The 17,086-nt window shown below is 47.6% G+C and overlaps 1 protein-coding gene and 1 pseudogene across 2 annotated transcripts; one reads left to right on the plus strand and one right to left on the minus strand.

Annotated features, from left to right (window-relative positions):
* The first annotated feature begins 8,033 nt into the window (after positions 1-8,033).
* Positions 8,034-12,189, plus strand: LOC125553004 (putative linoleate 9S-lipoxygenase 3). The gene is made up of 7 exons (XM_048716733.2): positions 8,034-8,260; positions 8,933-9,234; positions 9,403-9,625; positions 9,721-10,077; positions 10,221-10,306; positions 10,425-11,104; positions 11,203-12,189. Exons 1-7 carry the CDS (start codon positions 8,068-8,070, stop codon positions 11,972-11,974), a joined length of 2,613 nt encoding a protein of 870 aa, XP_048572690.2. The 5' UTR covers positions 8,034-8,067; the 3' UTR covers positions 11,975-12,189.
* A 2,182-nt stretch (positions 12,190-14,371) lies between these two features.
* On the minus strand, positions 14,372-16,742 carry LOC147976880 (uncharacterized; annotated as a pseudogene). Its single transcript, XR_015602184.1, has 2 exons — positions 15,491-16,742; positions 14,372-15,245 (listed from the first exon to the last, which is right to left on the minus strand). The product of XR_015602184.1 is annotated as an uncharacterized LOC147976880 (transcript).
* Between the last annotated feature and the right edge of the window lie 344 nt (positions 16,743-17,086).

A 17,086-nucleotide genomic window follows, 5' to 3' on the forward strand; every position in this document is an offset into this window, starting at 1 on the left:
GGAGGCTACACGGACTCCGGTCCACGAGCCTCCGGTCCACGGGTCTTGGGCCCACGAGCCTCGGGTCGACTGGCCTTCGGCCCACGAGAGTTCGGCCCACGTGACCCCGGAGGAGCACACGTCCGGATGGGGTACCTGGCCGGATCAGCCCGAGGAGCCGAGTGGCCATGCTGATGATGGCGGGGAGCCGACTGATCTTGAGGAGGAGGGGGGCACTGTCTACCAGCGTGGTGCTACACAGCTCCCGTCCGTGCCGGTGACCCGCGAGCAGAGGTGGTTGATTTTCCCTGATGGGGAGAGGTACGTAAGTGCATTTAATATTTTTGTACCTTGTGCATTCACGTTTTTCCAAATAACTAATGCGTTGGCCTTGTCATGCTGCAGGGGTTGGGACCACCATCATAGTGTCCGCCGGCCCAACTCCGTCCTTGGAGTTATTTGCCGGCAAAACTTCCAAGGGTTTGTCACGTTGCCTGGTGAGGGTCGGCTTCCAGAGCTTGGATTGATCTGGGAGCACTATGTGGCTGCCCCGGCCCCGCCGGATGAGATTATCGACGGTGTCGTGTGCGACACGAGGGCAGACATGGTGATCAGAAAGTTTTGGGTAATTTCTCCTTTACACATTTAAAAATCTTCAACTAGCTAGTTATTAATTGTACTAATCAATATTGTCTCATTTGATTGCAGACATTCTACAGGTGTGAGGAGGGATACGAGGAGGACGCGGCACATGTTATCGAGAACGTCTGCAAGCGCCTACTCCAGAACTTACGGCACGAGGCTCGGGTGCAGGCTGTTCGAGACTACTACGCCTTGCGTGGTATCAAGAAGACCAAGCCGGCGTGCCGCGATAAGTTCCTGAGTAAGGAGCAGTACATGAAGGTAATTCTTAAGGCCTTCTCTACTTAAGTTCCTTCATTTAGTAATTCTTAGCCGTAGCGCTCAAGTTTCTATTTGCTAACTTAGGCGCCTCCGAGATGGTGTGCGGATCGGATGGATTGTTGGGAGGTGTTGGTCAATGAGTGGTGCTCAAAACAATGGCTAGCCCTCCACAATGAGGCCAAGGACAAACGTGCCCAAATGGAAGGTGTGCCAAACCATCAAGGCAGCTCCAACTTATACCAGTTCGGGCGCAACTGGGTATGTGGTTTGCTTCATGATTTATGCAATTCATTCATCATGCTAGCTTGAGCCCTTTAATTACTAATTTTCATTGTTTCTCTCTTTCAGGCACGCTACAATAAGGCGGATAAGGTGCCAGAGGTGTACGACCTGTATGCCATAGCCCACACTGCCTCTTTCAAGAAAGTCAAGGCTTTCTCTCAGTCTGACCTCGATGATGCAAACAACTTCACCAACATCTCCTCCCACAACAAGCTCGTGAGATATAGAGATGAGGGGAAGGCGAGGAAAGGGGAGGACTTTAACCCGAGCCAGGGTCCCATTGATCCAGAGCTATTGATGATATCTGGTGGCGGGAGGTCCCATGGCTCCATAGCCATTGGAGATGGACTTATCCGTTGTCCTAGCACTCTCCCGGAGATCAAGGCGCACCAGTCGAGCTCCGCTCCTGAGATAAGGCCTCGTGAACGGCCAATGCAACTCGCCATCAAGGTTAGTGATACGTACTCATTTATCTTTCTCCATTACATTGTGTGCGCTTCCATCGATGATTACAAATGGTCATGTGAGTGGTGTTGCAGGCTGCTATACAGAGTGAGAGAGATAGAACGGAGAAACTTCTGGCGGAGGCGGCGGAGAGGCAGCGGGAGTTGGAGGAGAGGACGACAAAGATGATGGAGGAGGAGAGGGCACGGAATGACATGCATGCAAGGGCCATGTACGAGCTCCTTGTGGTAAGTTTCTTCTGCAGATTAGCCAAAATATTCATGTAGTGTTTGTCTCATTACTAACTAGTATGACTGAGTCGTCAAAACCAAATGTGCAGTCTGTGTGCGAGAAGACAGGTCAGACCGCTCCGCCGATGCCAGTGATTGCTCCTGGGACCACGGTGAGTTTTATTTGAATGGACATTACTTGCTAGTCTTAACATTTGAGTGTCATCAATGCTAACAAGACATTGGAAATGATCTTTGGTGCAGCGTAACTCCAGACAAGCATCGCACGATCCTTCTCCAGCTACCGACACGAGCCACCCCGCTCCTACACCTCCTGGATCTTGGTAAGTTTATCTAGTGTTTTGCTTAACACATGCATAAAGACCTACACTTAGCTTTATTTCCTCCAATGCTTACCATAATGACCTAGACTTAGCTTCTTCACCTCCAAAATGACTTAATAAGCTTACTGACCTCCAAAACCATCCATTTTACCTAAGTTAGCTCTAAAACGATCTGTACTTAGCTTACTTATGTCAAAAATTGCATAATTAGCTTAGTTAGCTCATAGACGATCCATTTTACCTAAGTTAGCTCTAAAATGACCCATTTTACCTAGGTTAGCTTATAAATGATCCAGTTCATCCAAGTTAGCTCAAAAATGACCCATTTTACCTAGATTAGCTCCTAAATGATCCATTTTACCTACGTTAGCTTTAAAATGACCCATTTCACCTAGGTTAACTCCAAAATGACCAATCTTACCTAGGTTATCTCATAAACGACCCATTTCAACTAATTTAGCTCATAAACGATCCATTTCACCAAGTTAGCTAAAAAACGATCCATTTCACCTAAATTAACTCTTAAATGATCCATTTCACCTAAGTTAGCTCAAAAAGATCTATTTCAACTAAATTAGCTCATAAATGATCCATTTCACCTAAGTTAACTCAAAAATGATCCATTTCAACTAAGTTAGCTCATAAATGATCCATTTCACCTAAGTTAGCTAAAAAACGATCCATTTCACCTAAATTAGCTCTTAAATGATCCATTTCACCTAAGTTAGCTCAAAAAGATCCATTTCAACTAAATTAGCTCATAAATGATCCATTTCACCTAAGTTAGCTCAAAAACGATCCATTTCAACTAAGTTAGCTCATAAATGATCCATTTCACCTAAGTTAGCTAAAAAACGATCCATTTCACCTTAGTTACCTCAAAAACGATCCATTTGACCTTAGTTAGCTCATAAACGACCCATTTCAACTAAGTTACCTCATAAATAATCCATTTCACCTTAGCTAGCTCTTAAACGACCCATTTCAACTTAGTTAGCTCATATATGATCCATTTCACGTAAGTTAGCTCATAAATGACATACTCTTCTTGTTCTGCTCTTCTTCTTGTTCTACTCTTCTTGTTCTAGTCTTCTGCTTGTTCTACTCTTCTTCTTGTCTACTCTTCTTGTTCTAACTTTCTTACTTTTCATTTTGCAGATTTCATTCACTTGATGAAAGCTTGCATGATGGAGTGCTCCTTATCCCTTTCTCTGTTTCTTTTGTATCGTTGAACTATGCATGTATCGTTGGATGAAACTATTGTAATATATATGGTTGGATGCCTCTATGTTGAACGATGAAGTTATGTGTTGGATATCTTATATGTTTGCTCTGTAATGGCCTTTTGAAATATATCTATATATGTCATATATATTTGTGATGAAAATTGTTGGATTTATAAAAAATAGATAAAAGAGCCAATATGCAGGCTCTTTGCCGTCTGCCACCGACGGCAACGGGCTCTTTGCCGTCTGCCGCGGACGGCAAAGAAGACACGTGGCATCCAGTTGTGCTTCCTGGGAGCTGACCCATTTGGTTAGTTTGCCTACAGTGGCAGACGGCAAAGACTTTGCCATCAGTGGCAGACGGCAAAGAACCGCCTACAGTGGCAGACGGCAAAGACTTTGCCATCAGTGGCAGACGGCAAAGAACCTGCCATGTAGTGACGTGTAGATGACATCATACGGCAGACGGCAAAGACCCTAGCAATTTTGCCGTCAGCAGCGGACGGCAAAGGCCTGCCGTTAGCCACTTAACGGACTGACAGCGCAATTATTGCCGTCCGCTCTCTTTGCCGTCCGCCGCAGACGGCAAAGACTTTGCCGTCAGTAGCAGACGGCAAAGTAGCTGTTTACCGTAGCCTACTTTGCCGGAGCCTTTTGCCGTCCGCGGCTGACGGCAAAGGCCTTTGCCGTCCGCCGTTCATGCCTTTGCCGTCCGCCGTGGCAGACGGCAAAGTAGCTGATTCCTGTAGTGTTAAGCCCCCATTGGAGAAGGGAATTAGCGCCCATAATCTCACAATGCTAATGAAACCCGTTCCTGTTGCAGGAAACACCCTGTGAAAAACGGGGTTATCAAGAGCGTGAGATTAACGCTACTGAACATGTAAGCCTCTCCACTGATGGGTTTAGCACCCATCAATGACTAAACGTCGGTCAAAATCTTAGCCGGACTAGCACTGACCAAATTAACACTGTTATTTTTTTTCTTTCTCAACAAGAACAGGCAACCTGTATTGCTTGTCATTTTCATTAAGATTGGGAAAAGCAGTTGAATTACAAGGGGTATTGCAACCATATGTACCATGTACATCCACCACAACACTTGGTACAAATTATGGTCTCTCACTATGATATACCCCTCGCCACCTGAAGCGCCGCGCTGTCTCCCAAAGTCCGAATGCCTCCATCGCCTTGCTTCCCATGAGATTGGCCGAAGCAACTTTGTTGTTGAAGACCCTCACGTTTCTTTCCAACCAATGATCAGGCCCGCTAGATCCTTGGCTTTTCGAGCTGGCACACGATCCAAAGATGAGACCACTGCTGGAATTTAGTTTATATTGGGGGCAGCCCAATAACTATTTCAGAAATTCCTAATAAATCCTAGAGGCCTACTTAACCCATTTGTGCAAAGTAAGAGATACTACTAAAGTTTAGTCCCACAATGCTAGTTTAGTGGAAGTTGGACCTCCTTATAAGGAAGGTTCTTTCCCCACTTGTATGAGCATGAGAACACGAGGGACATCCACGCGCGCTCCTCCTCCGTCGCCCGCCACGCCTCGCCACAGGAATGAGCCGAGCCGATGTCTATAAAAGGAGGTCGCTCCTCTCAAAGAGACGCACCAGAATTTCTCCTTCCTCTCGCCACCGGTTTCAATCTCCCGACGTCGACAACCTCCTCGACAACATGGCTGGCGAGGACACCGACCCCAAATCCAGTGCTGCTGCTGTCCCGTATGTGTTCTTATTTCTGTTAGATATCCTGTCACAATTTCTCGTACTAGTACTTGCCCTAAATAACACATGACTTGTTTTATCTCTATTATATTAGTCATGATTTATCTAGTATTTCTGTTAATAAAATCATTTGGTAAATTGCTCATATTTCCAACAATCCAAAAACCTTATCATAGGCAATTTACCTCAAGTGGTTTTGCTGCTTCCATGAGACCTCCTATGTTTGAGGGTATCCACTATAAGAGGTGGTGCGTGAGAGCAGTCTTATGATTTCAAACCATGAGTTGCTATGACACCACTCTCGGCACACCTGAAGGGGAGCTTGATGCTCAACAGGCACAAGCCTGTCAGAAAATGGATACTCTGTTTAAGGCTGCTCTCTTGAGTGTTCTTGGTGAGAACATAGTTGATGCTTATGCGTCAATTGATAATGGAAAAGATATGTGGGATGCACTCGAGGCCAAGTTTGGGGTCTCGGATGCTGGCACTGAGCTGTACATTATGGAGCAATTCTATGACTACAGGATGACTGAAAAGCGCTCCGTGGTTGAGCAAGCTCCGTGGTTGAACAATCAAACTGTGATCACGAAAGTGAGCAGCTCAAAGGATAAAATGAAGTCATCAAGACACGTTCAGAGATGGTTAAAGTCTGTCAGAAAAATGAGAAACTCCGAAGTTATTGCATTGGATTATATCCAAACGTCTAAGAATCTGGCAGATCCTTTTACTAAGGGTCTATCACGTAATGTGATAGATAATGCATCGAAAGAGATGGGTATGAGACCCACAATATGAGTTGTTCACAGTGGTAACCTATTCTTTGTGATCGGAGATCCCGTGAATTAGATGTGGAAGACAAGCTGTTGGTCAACTGGGAGGAGAGTACCCTTACTGTTAAAATACCACTCCATAAAGATGCAATACTCTCCTAATCTGCACGGCAGGTTGATGTATATCTTAATGTGTTCTAAGTGGCTCTTTGAAGCAGAGATGTTGTCCTGCAGAACATCTTTTGAAGAACACACCTATATGAGTCTGATTGTTAAACGTCGCAATCTATGAGTAGGGTTCTCTCTAGTAAACTCATGAAAGGTCTCGGAGTATGATGCATAAGCTCCACCTGCGGGGAAGACCCACGGTAGCCACGTATCGGTCAAGGCTTTATGTGAAACTAGATTCGCAGAAAACTTGCAGTTCAAGGCCCAGTCCACTGTTCAAGTTGCTTACTAGTGTAGCATAGAGTTCTAGGTGGAAATTCAAATTAACAGTCTCTACTGCAGTACCGGTATATAAAACAGTGTTTTGGAACCAAAGACAAATCTCTGTGTGCCTCTGGGATCTGGTGGGGGATTGTTAGAATTTAGTCTATATTGGGGGTAGCCCAATAACTATTTCAGAAATTCCTAATAAATCCTAGAGGCCCACTTAGCCCATTTGTGCAAAGCAAGAGATACTACTAAAGTTTAGTCCCACATTGCTAGTTTAGTGGGAGTTGGACCTCCTTATAAGGGAGGTTCTTTCCCCACTTGTATGAGTACGAGAACAAGAGGGACATCCACGCGCGCTCCTCCTCCGCCGCCCGCCTCGCCACGCCACGCCTCGCCACGCCGCGCCGCGGGTTGCGGGAATGAGCCGATGTCTAAATTTTTGCCACGCACTACGGGTATACGAAAGGTCACTCGGGAGCTGTAGTGAATATTATATACGAACGCTGCACCCTTCGGCTGCTGTTTGTTCATTTCATCTCCCGTGTTCCCTTCAGCTCCCGGCGCAGCCTCTCGCCTTCTTCTCTTGCGCATATAAAAGGGAGGTCGCTCCTCTCAGAGAGACGCACCAGAATTACGGGAGAAGGGCGATAAGGTTTTTGGGGAGCGCTCTGCGCGACTACTGACTGACTCCTTCGTCACGGACGCCCCGGACTCCGACGACTACTTCCCCAACGACGACTTCTTCCCCGACGTCGACAACCTCCTCGACGACATAGCTGGCGAGGACACCGACCCCAAGTCCAGTGCTACTGCTGCTGCTGTCTCGTATGTGTTCTTCTTTCTGTTAGATATCCTGCCAAAGTTTCTCGTACTAGTACTTGCCCTAAATATATTAGGTTCTACCTCATATATGCAACTAGTTCTACTGTCTGCTATAGATATGATAGGCTACGGTTCATATATGCAGAAGCTATTTACCTTCTCTCTGTTAGAACGCATAATTTTTTTTATCTCTACTATATTAGTCATGCTTTATCTAGTACCTCCTCTGTTCCAAAATAGGGGAGGGTCCTCGATCGGAGATCTCCTGCCATAGTTGGAGACATTCAGGCAGCGTATGCATACACTGGGTGCCTAGAGGTACGAATTAATCCATGTGTTATTGTGGCGAGCCCCCGCCACTGTCCACTGATCGAGATTTGGCACCACGAGACCTGGCCAAGAAATTCCAACTAAAAACTGATCTCCTCCCGCTTGAAAAGCGGCTGTCATGTGGTGTGCTGTATTACTCTCCATCCAAGCCTATCAATACGTGAAGCGTAAACCACATGGGATGGACGTCGCAAAAAATATTTGTTTTGTGACGATGGTCACTCCAGAGTCCAGAGTCCAGACATCCCCCACGTGCCTCCGTAGTATGCATGCACACAGTTGATGCATTTGTGTCTCGATAATACTCCAGCCCATGCCATGCATCAGGATGCATGCTTATAGTATAACTTGTTGAGATCTTTTCCTGATCCCCTAGATATTCAAATCAATTGGCCACTGTAGACCCCAGCCAGATCGAATCCAATGTCTCCAGTGCTCTCTCTGCTCACACCACCCTTCTCGTGCATCAGTGCATGTGATGTGCATCTATAAATAGCCTCCCGGTTGCTCTTGGAGCTCTCACACACCCTTCCTCCCTCTCGTTGTCTCCTTTTTGATTCGAACGAAGATGTTGAGCGCGGGTGGCATCGTGAGCGACCTGCCCGGGGCTGGGGGGCTCAAGGGCTCCCTGGTCCTCATCCCTAAAAAGGTGCTCGACTTCAACGACTTCCACAGCACCGCCATGGACGGCGGCACCGACACCCAGCTCTTCGGCGGCGGAGTCACCTGCCAGCTCATCAGCTCCACCCTCCGCGGCCGCAGTGAGCACTCACCACTCCCTAATTCCCCCACAGCCACAGTGCACGTACGCGCTCTTTTTTAATTTGCAAAGTAATCCCTCCTTTCCTGTTATAAGATGTTCTAAAACATTTTTCTTATTTGGATGAATATAGACACTTTGATCTGTATACATTTTATATTAAGAATATCTTATATTTGTGAATAGGAGGGAATAGTAGTTAATTTGTTCCACACCAAGTATATATATGCTTGAGAGAGAGACGGGCAAAAAAATTACGTGTGTAAGTGCATGTGACATTTAGGGCTCCTTTTATTCGAAGAAATTTTATAGAATTATTGGAGGGCAGAATTCATAGAAATTTTTCCTACATTGGTCGTTTGATTCATAGGATCGAATGCTATAGGAATTTTTCCTATAAAATCATGTGTACTACTCCTTTCATCCCAGAATTAGCATATAGTGTCAAAAACATTCTTATATTTTGTGATGGAGGGAGTACATTTTATTGAAAATCTAGCATCCACTCCAACCTTTTTTATATTTTCTTTTTTTCCTATGGCATCAAACACTATGCTAATTTTATATGATTCAAGTCGATATGCCACTCTAATCCTTTACTTTTTCTACACGTTTTGAGAATCCTACAAATCAAAGAGCGCCTTAATATAGTAGTACGTGTGGTGTGCTGCAGCTGCAGGCAACACGAGCCGCGGGGAGGTGGGCGCGGAGGCAAACCTGAAGCCATGTCTCCTGAAGAAGAGCCTGTTGGGCGTCCCGACGGGCGAGGAGAAGTCTGAGGTGACGTTCAACTGGTCGATGGAGCTGGGCGTTCCCGGCGCGATCATCGTCAAGAACAATAGTGACACCGAGTTCTACCTCAAGACCATCACCCTCGAAGATCTGCCCGGCCATGGCGCCGTCGTCTTCGTCGCCAACTCCTGGGTCTACCCGCATGCCAAGTACAGCTACGACCGCATCTTCTTCACCAACAACGTGAGTATATATTCACTAGTACTCCTTCCGTTTTAAATTACTCGTCGCAAAAATAGATATATCTAGATCATTTTTGCAACGAATAATTTAGAACGGAGGAAGTAGCTGTATAGGATTCTGCTTGATTCTCATTGTCTACGCAACTGGCCCGGTCCGTTGTGCATGCAGACATACCTGCCGCACCACATGCCGGCGGCGCTCAAGCCGTACCGTGACGACGAGCTCCGGAACCTGCGGGGTGACGACCAGGAGGGGCCCTACGAGGAACACGACCGCGTCTACCGCTACGACGTCTACAATGACCTCGGCGACACCCGCGACGTCCTCGGTGGCTCCGAGGACCTCCCCTACCCGCGCCGCGGCCGTACCGGCCGGAAACCCTCGGCTAACGGTGCGTGCCTTCCTTCCTCCTTGTAATTATATTGACCGACATGCATGTACTTTGGTCTGACGACGACCCGCATGGCATGGCGCGGCATGGTGCAGAGCCCGACCACGAGAGCCGGGGAGAGACCGTCTACGTGCCACGTGATGAGCAGTTCGGCCACCTCAAGGAGTCCGACTTCCGGGCCTACACGATCGCGGCGCTGGTGCACGGGATCATACCGGCCATCCGCGAGTACTTTGAGAACGACGACACCCCCAGCGACTTCGACTCTTTCGCTGACGTTCTCAAGCTCTACGAGGGCGGCATCAAGGTGCCCAACGTCCCGGCCCCCGGTCCCGAGAAGGTGCGGAAGAGCTCCCAGCTCCAGCTCCAGCTTGTCAAGGACGTCATCACCCCCATGGCCGACGACCCTCGCTTCCTCAAGCTCAAGCTCCCCAGGCCGCACATCATCCAAGGTACTCCCTCCGATTCATAATAGGTGTCGCTGTTTTAAACTAAGGTTCCTATCTAATAAACATAGTTAATACTCCTCCAGTATTTAGGTAGCTAAAAAATGGTTAATTAAACCGAATTTGCAATGTTAATTGGGATCACACAGAGCACGAGAAAGCATGGATGACTGACGAGGAGTTCGCGAGGGAGACGCTGGCCGGCGTCAACCCCATGATGATCAAACGTCTCACGGTGAGTGCAAGTGCAATGAACAATCAATCCATCCATCCATCCATCTATCGGCCATTAACAAGAGCAAATTCATCCATTTATATATGCTCTATCTATTCATACCGTTTGAAGCGTGCAGGAGTTCCCTCCCAAGAGCACTCTGGATCCTAGCAAGTACGGCGACCACACCAGCACCATCACCGAGGCGCACATCGGCGAGCGCCTGGAGGGCCTCACCGTGCACCAGGCGCTCACCAGCAACAGGCTCTACATCGTGGACCAGCACGACAACCTGATGCCGTTCCTCATCAACATCAACAACCTCAAGGACAGCTTCGTGTACGCGACCAGGACCCTGCTCTTCCTGCAAGGGGACGGCACGCTCGCGCCGGTCGCCATCGAGCTCAGCTCGCCCCTGCTTCAGGGAGACCTGACCACGGCTGAGAGCACCGTGTACACGCCGGAGGACACCGGCGTCGAGGGCTGGGTATGGCAGCTCGCCAAGGCCTACGTCGCCGTGAACGACTACGGCTGGCACCAGCTGATCAGCCACTGGCTCAACACGCACGCGGTGATGGAGCCCTTCGTCATCGCGACCAACAGGCAGCTCAGTGTGACCCACCCGGTGCACAAGCTCCTGCACCCGCACTACCGCGACACCATGAACATCAACTCGCGAGCTCGGGGTATGCTCATCAACGCCGACGGCGTCATCGAGATGACCGTGTTCCCGGGCAAGCATGCTATGCCCATGTCTTCCATGGTCTACAAGAACTGGAACTTCACCGAGCAAGCTCTACCAGACGATCTAATCAAGAGGTGGGTAGAAATAGAATACTGACGAAACAGACAAATCGATTAATTGCAAGCCCTTGCGAGAATCGGTCCATGACAACTGACGTATCTTGACGATGCAGGGGCATGGCCGTGGAGGACCCATCGAGCCCGCACAAGGTGCGGCTACTGATCGAGGACTACCCATACGCCGCGGACGGGCTCGCCGTCTGGCACGCGATCGAGCAGTGGGTGGCAGACTACCTGACCATCTACTACCCCAACGATAGCGTGCTGCAGGGCGACGTGGAGCTACAGGCGTGGTGGAAGGAGGTGCGGGAAGTCGGGCACGGCGACCTCAAGGATGCGGCATGGTGGCCCAAGATGCAGACAGTGGCGGAGCTGATCAAGGCATGCGCCACCATCATCTGGATTGGGTCGGCGCTCCACGCGGCCGTCAATTTCGGGCAGTACGCCTACTCGGGCTACCACCCCAACAAGCCGTCCATGAGCCGCCGACCGATGCCGGTGCCGGGCAGCGAGGAGTACGCGGAGCTGGCGCGTGACCCGGAGCGGGCGTTCATCCACACCATCACCAGCCTGCTCCAGGCCCTGGTGGGCATCTCGCTCATGGAGATCCTCTCCAAGCACTCCTCTGACGAGGTGTACCTGGGCCAGCACGACACGCCGGCGTGGACGTCGGACGCCAAGGCACTGGAGGCGTTCAAGCGGTTCGGGGCCAGACTGGAGGGCATCGAGAAGCAGGTGGAGGCCAGGAACCAAGATTCGCGGCTAAAGAACCGCATCGGGCCGGCCAAATTCCCGTACATGCTGCTCTTCCCCAACACCTCCGACCACACGGGCGAGGCCGAGGGGCTCTCGGCCAAGGGCATCCCCAACAGCATCTCCATCTGAGGAGGTCCATCTCTGCTTGCACCGGAACTAGCTAGCTAGTGTGGGAGTTCTGCCGGTGCATGCTTGCCATGGGATGACCTCAATAAGGCAATAATGCGTGCTCGACGGGTCCGATCGACACGCGGAAGCGCAGCTGGCTACTGCCTACCGGTTAATGCATCATTGTTTAGAGAAAATTTCCCTTCTTTTGGCCAATAATAAAATCTATGTTGTGATGCTCTGTTTGCCAAAAAGAGATGCATCTGCGGGCATCACTGACTAAGAGGTTTATTCAGGTTGAAGGTTCTCTTTGGGACTAAATATAATCTCTCTCAGTGTGCTTGCTTGACCAAGTAAACAAAAAGAAGCATATGCAACTGTAAACAAAACAAGCTATTGCCTATGTAATGATCAAATGGTTTTAGTCTGATTCTAATCTAGTTTCATAGATTCAATAAAATTTATTGCCCGGCGGTATGCTCATGAAACAGTTTTAATTCACCGGACAGACAAAGACCAACTGAATAAGCATGGATGCACAAACATGTATCAGAATTCAGAACTGGTCCAAGTTGTATAATTTTAGGCTTGGGTGGCATGTGTTACTTCTGAAGCCAGCTTGACTCAATAGTTGGAGCTTTCAAGCACTTCTTGATTTTGTGGTTCCTCAAGGCAGAGTAGTTATTTGCTTGATCCAAAGTTTGACATATACGATAGTGATAGATGTAAGAAGCAGAACAATGCCAAAGCCACAACCTGAATCAGAAACAAAAACCAAACTACACCTACAGATTTGCGTACCTCTATGGTAGTAACATGCCAACTCGGCCATGCTCTGCCTTGAGTTATTGCAGCACCATGAATCTGTCAAACAGTAAATTATGAGCACTTAGAAAGCATATATGAACATCTAAATCCACATACTGAACATTTATGTCAGTTCTAGTAACATATCAAAAGCAAGGAGAGAGAAGTCAGATATCACAAATAAGAGTCATATTCTGAGAAAAGGCAAGTAATAAAAATGCATAGCTGGGGATGGCCAGAATCCCTATAGTTTGCAGAAGATTTTAAAGTTACTTTAAAGTTGAAGGTTTGAAGAAACTGCCAGCCAGATGGCACCACTTCTCTTCTATTTTACAAAACAAGACTGATCAGAACCATCAACGTACCGGGGCAAACTCTCCACTCGTACCTGCCAGAACAATCCTTCCTCGGTTGGGAGTTTCGAGGTCAGAGTTTCAGTTTCTTAGAAAGCCACTTCTCTAAACGTAATGCCTACTTGTACTAATGTTCAGATAGCTTCCAAAAAGATGCCAGAAAACGATTTCCTTCTGAAACAAAGCTATGGATTAAAGGATGGTTTAAATTATATTACTACAGAAGCATGGATTTCATTCATAATCTTGGCAACAAGTACCAGTAACAATCTAGAATAGGGAAAAAAATGACAACTAAAAACAACCGCAAGGATACTGCAGCAATATTACTTTGCTCAAAAAATACTAATTTGCTGCAGTAACAACAACACCTGACATGTAATCTAGTTCGGTTCACAAGGATAATTAAGCATAATCAAGCCATGCACAAGCCATCATCATCTCTTGAGCAGCAGAAAATCCTGGCTCAGGACAAGCCCTCATATTCTGCTCATCATCCGAACCTCCTCTGGGAGAGAATTTTAGAGATTGGACCAAAGCTAGGAGAGCAAACTATACGGTTTTTAAAATGAAAATATATGATCACCCTTACGGACGAGGACGACACGAGTAAATTACCAAACTTACAAAAGTCAAAATTCTCGACAGAAATCATGCACATGCATTCTGTATTTCTGTATATAAATACAAATTAGCACACTTTATCAGAAGAAATTGCACGTAAATGCTATACTACCCTATGTACATGAGTCATGACTGATTCTTTTTAGAACATTTTGAAACTTCAAAACACAGTTCTCAAATTTTCGAAATTGTGCAAGCAAGCTTGGGTTAAGCAGATCCATATCGAGCACCCTACCCTTCAGCATACTCAACCATTGTCGATGCGCGTGATATAGAACTTGAAGAAAAAATTGCATTAGCAGCTCTATGCCATAATGGCTATGATATCTTACAGAAGCCTCAGGTATACCCAGTGTAGCAAGCAATTATCTAGCAATGTGCACTAATTATATCTGAATACGAGGGACGGGTGAATGCAGAAAAACAACCAACTTAAAAGATAATTCGTTTTCCCATGAAGGATGTACAAGATTAACTAGTTATGAAACATGTGGAATAGAACCATACTTCTTTCATGTATTTTAGGTGCAGAAAAAAACATACAGAAATGTGTGTTCTTGATTTTTAGTAAACGATCTTATCTAAGAAGGAAAATCTGTGAAATCAAACCGGAAATTATAATACATCAAAAACAGCTGCAATGATCATTGTTGCATTGCACTGTGACCAGGCATATGAACATCTTCATCTCACTACATAGACATTGCAGTCTACTAGTATGTGCACTTAAAAAAATTGTTCAAAAAACTAGTATGTGCACTTAAAAAAATTGTTCAAAAAACTAGTATGTGCACTGTAGGCCAAACATATGCAACAAATAACGAACTACTCAAGATCTTCCCTGCAGTTTTGTGGAGCTACTTAAGCAAAATAAAAGCTTACAAGATCTTCAGGCAGCAATAAAGCCCCATATCTGTAGTTCCCCGAACATATAGCTCAAGATTCAGTTTACATCTTATACTCTTCAGTAACATTGCTTTGCTAAAAAGAGAACACTAAATTAATTAAGACAGATTAGTGAGCCAGCCTGCAGAAACCATCATCATGTCTACTTCTCTAGAGCGAGACAAACGACTATCTCTAGACATGCCATTATTATCAACTCCTCAAAGTTCAAAGGTACTCCTTTTGAGAGATGAATTTAGAGAGTTGGGAGAGCAAACTGTAGAATTCTCAAAATGGACAGAAAAACCTCCGATTCTTGAGTACTGCCTGCAGATGCATTTTCAAGAATGGTTCCTATTGCAGCTGCAAGAACCGAAGGTTCATTACAAGATACTCCATTCACCCACTTACGCACGCCTGGGCAAACTATCAAGCTCACTGACAAAAGCCAAAAAACAATGTGACCACTGAACCAAAAGGGCTACTGAATAGTGACCTAATTCATCACAAGACCCCTATTGCCTCCAAGCTTGTCATCTTTTTGTTGATGAGAGTGGCCTTCTAACCTTAAGCATATTCAACCATACCTTGTCAATGCGCCGCGTCACAGGGCATCACCCTTTCTGCAAACATAGAATCGTCGATGTGATTCCAAAAAGGTGATGCCATGATACTATATAAATTGCCAATTAAGTAAGCACAATTAGTTGTATTAGCACCCAAAGTTTGGTCGGGAAAATTTGAAATGCAACTTTATATCTGATTAGAGATTCATTATTTTGTTTGTTCCACAAACTTATATGGAGTATTAATTAACATTTGTTCCCTAAATCACAAAAATGAAAAAGAAATATAGATACAACTATACCTTGTGGATTGTAGAAACTCATGTACGGAATCAAAGCACGAAATTTCTCGCTCTTCCATATCTCCTTCCAACGCTGTGACTTGACATTAATCTCGTAGATGCCCAGGTCCGTGGTCACGAAAACGGTATCACTGCCCTCAACGGATCCAATCAGTCTAAGTCTTTCATCGGTATTTTGGATGGGGAGAAGATTCCTGAGATCGATAATTGTACGATGACTCCATGACGCAACTCTGTTGAAATCCATTTCTCTTGACCAGATGTGGAGGGTTAACCCATCCACATGTGCAAACCCCAAACTACGATCCTCCATCGCCATGAGGATAGCGGCACCGTGTATGCCAGGCCCCACAAGCGGCACATCAACCAGTGATAAGCAACTACATCTCAAGTCGTACTTGAGAATTTCTACATGGCCATCACGAGCATACACGAGCATGAAGTGAAGTGCTCCTTTGACCAGGACAGGGGGCATTCGGCCGATGAATGCATCGTCTTCAAGATGAAGACCAGAGCAAGGCTCGCCCCAGTGACGGTGATCAAACACGGGGCACGGCCTGCTCCAGTCACCGGCCTCCGGCAAGGACACGCAGGCCTGCGCAACGCAACCATTCCAGTCAAAATCTGCACCCATGCCCAGGCCAACAAAGACCACCTGGAAGGGCCCGCATGACACGCGCGGTGGTCGCAGCCAGGCACGGCGCAGAGCACCGCGGCGCCATAGCTGTCGTGCACCAGGTCGGGCTCCGGCAGGTCCTTCCGGCGGCCCGTCATGGGGTCCCAAACGACGACCGCGATGGGCAACATGTTCTCGTCTCCAAGGAGAACGCGGCCATGGCGGCAGTCCCACGCATCGTACTTGTGGTACCCGCTCCCGCAGTCGTCCTCGTCGGAAACGCGCGCGCTGAATTTCGTGGTGGGTGTGAAGAGATCTTTTCCCTCCAGCCAGGTACTATGAAGGAAGCCCAGCATGGGGGGAGGTCCATGGCGCTCACGGTAGCGGCCGCGGAAGCAAGGGCCGGTGAGGCGGCCGAGCCAGAGCTTGCTGGCGAGGGAGGCGCGCGCGAGGTGCTCTGGCTCGCCCGGCGGGAGGCGGAGGAAGATCTCCTCGAGGAGCTCGTCCGGCAGCGATGGTACCGGCGGCGGCATGGTTGGTGGAGGCGGCGAGGATTTCGGGAGGGGAAATTTTGAGCCGTGTTGTGTGGAGGAAGGCGGTTGCTCTCACGGTTCGGTTCAGCCAGCTCTGCGTGGGGTTTCCGACAGGTGGGGCCGGGAGGACAGTGAGAGCGGCTGGTTGGATGCTTGGTTTCCCTGCCTTTTTTGGAGAAGTGCATCCCTGCACGCAGTGCATCGACGGTGCGCGTACCATCGCGATTCGAACAGCTGAATGTGCTAATTGGAGTATAGGCGAACGTTTGGAGAGTGATATGTAGCGTATATGCGTATTTCTTTTTTTTTGCGTATATGCGTATTTCAGAGGACCCCCACCGACAGCACGATCTGACACGCTGGTACGCACACAGACGAGAGGACAAACACGCCCGTACGGACCGACCAGAACGTCAGATCAGAGAAAGTGTGTGCTCTTGCGCTCAC

This window comes from Triticum urartu, chromosome 4A (genome assembly GCF_056163025.1).
Source record: "Triticum urartu cultivar PI428250 chromosome 4A, HENAU_Tu73, whole genome shotgun sequence".
NCBI lineage: Eukaryota > Viridiplantae > Streptophyta > Magnoliopsida > Poales > Poaceae > Triticum > Triticum urartu.

Bases quoted from the DNA above. Each gene is read 5' to 3' on its own strand.
- LOC125553004 (XM_048716733.2), top strand. From the start codon at position 8,068: ATGTTGAGCGCGGGTGGCATCGTGAGCGACCTGCCCGGGGCTGGGGGG. The intron at 9,626-9,720 runs GTGCGTGCCTTC...GGCATGGTGCAG, and splicing joins CCGGAAACCCTCGGCTAACG to AGCCCGACCACGAGAGCCGG. The intron at 10,078-10,220 runs GTACTCCCTCCG...GGGATCACACAG, and splicing joins CAGGCCGCACATCATCCAAG to AGCACGAGAAAGCATGGATG.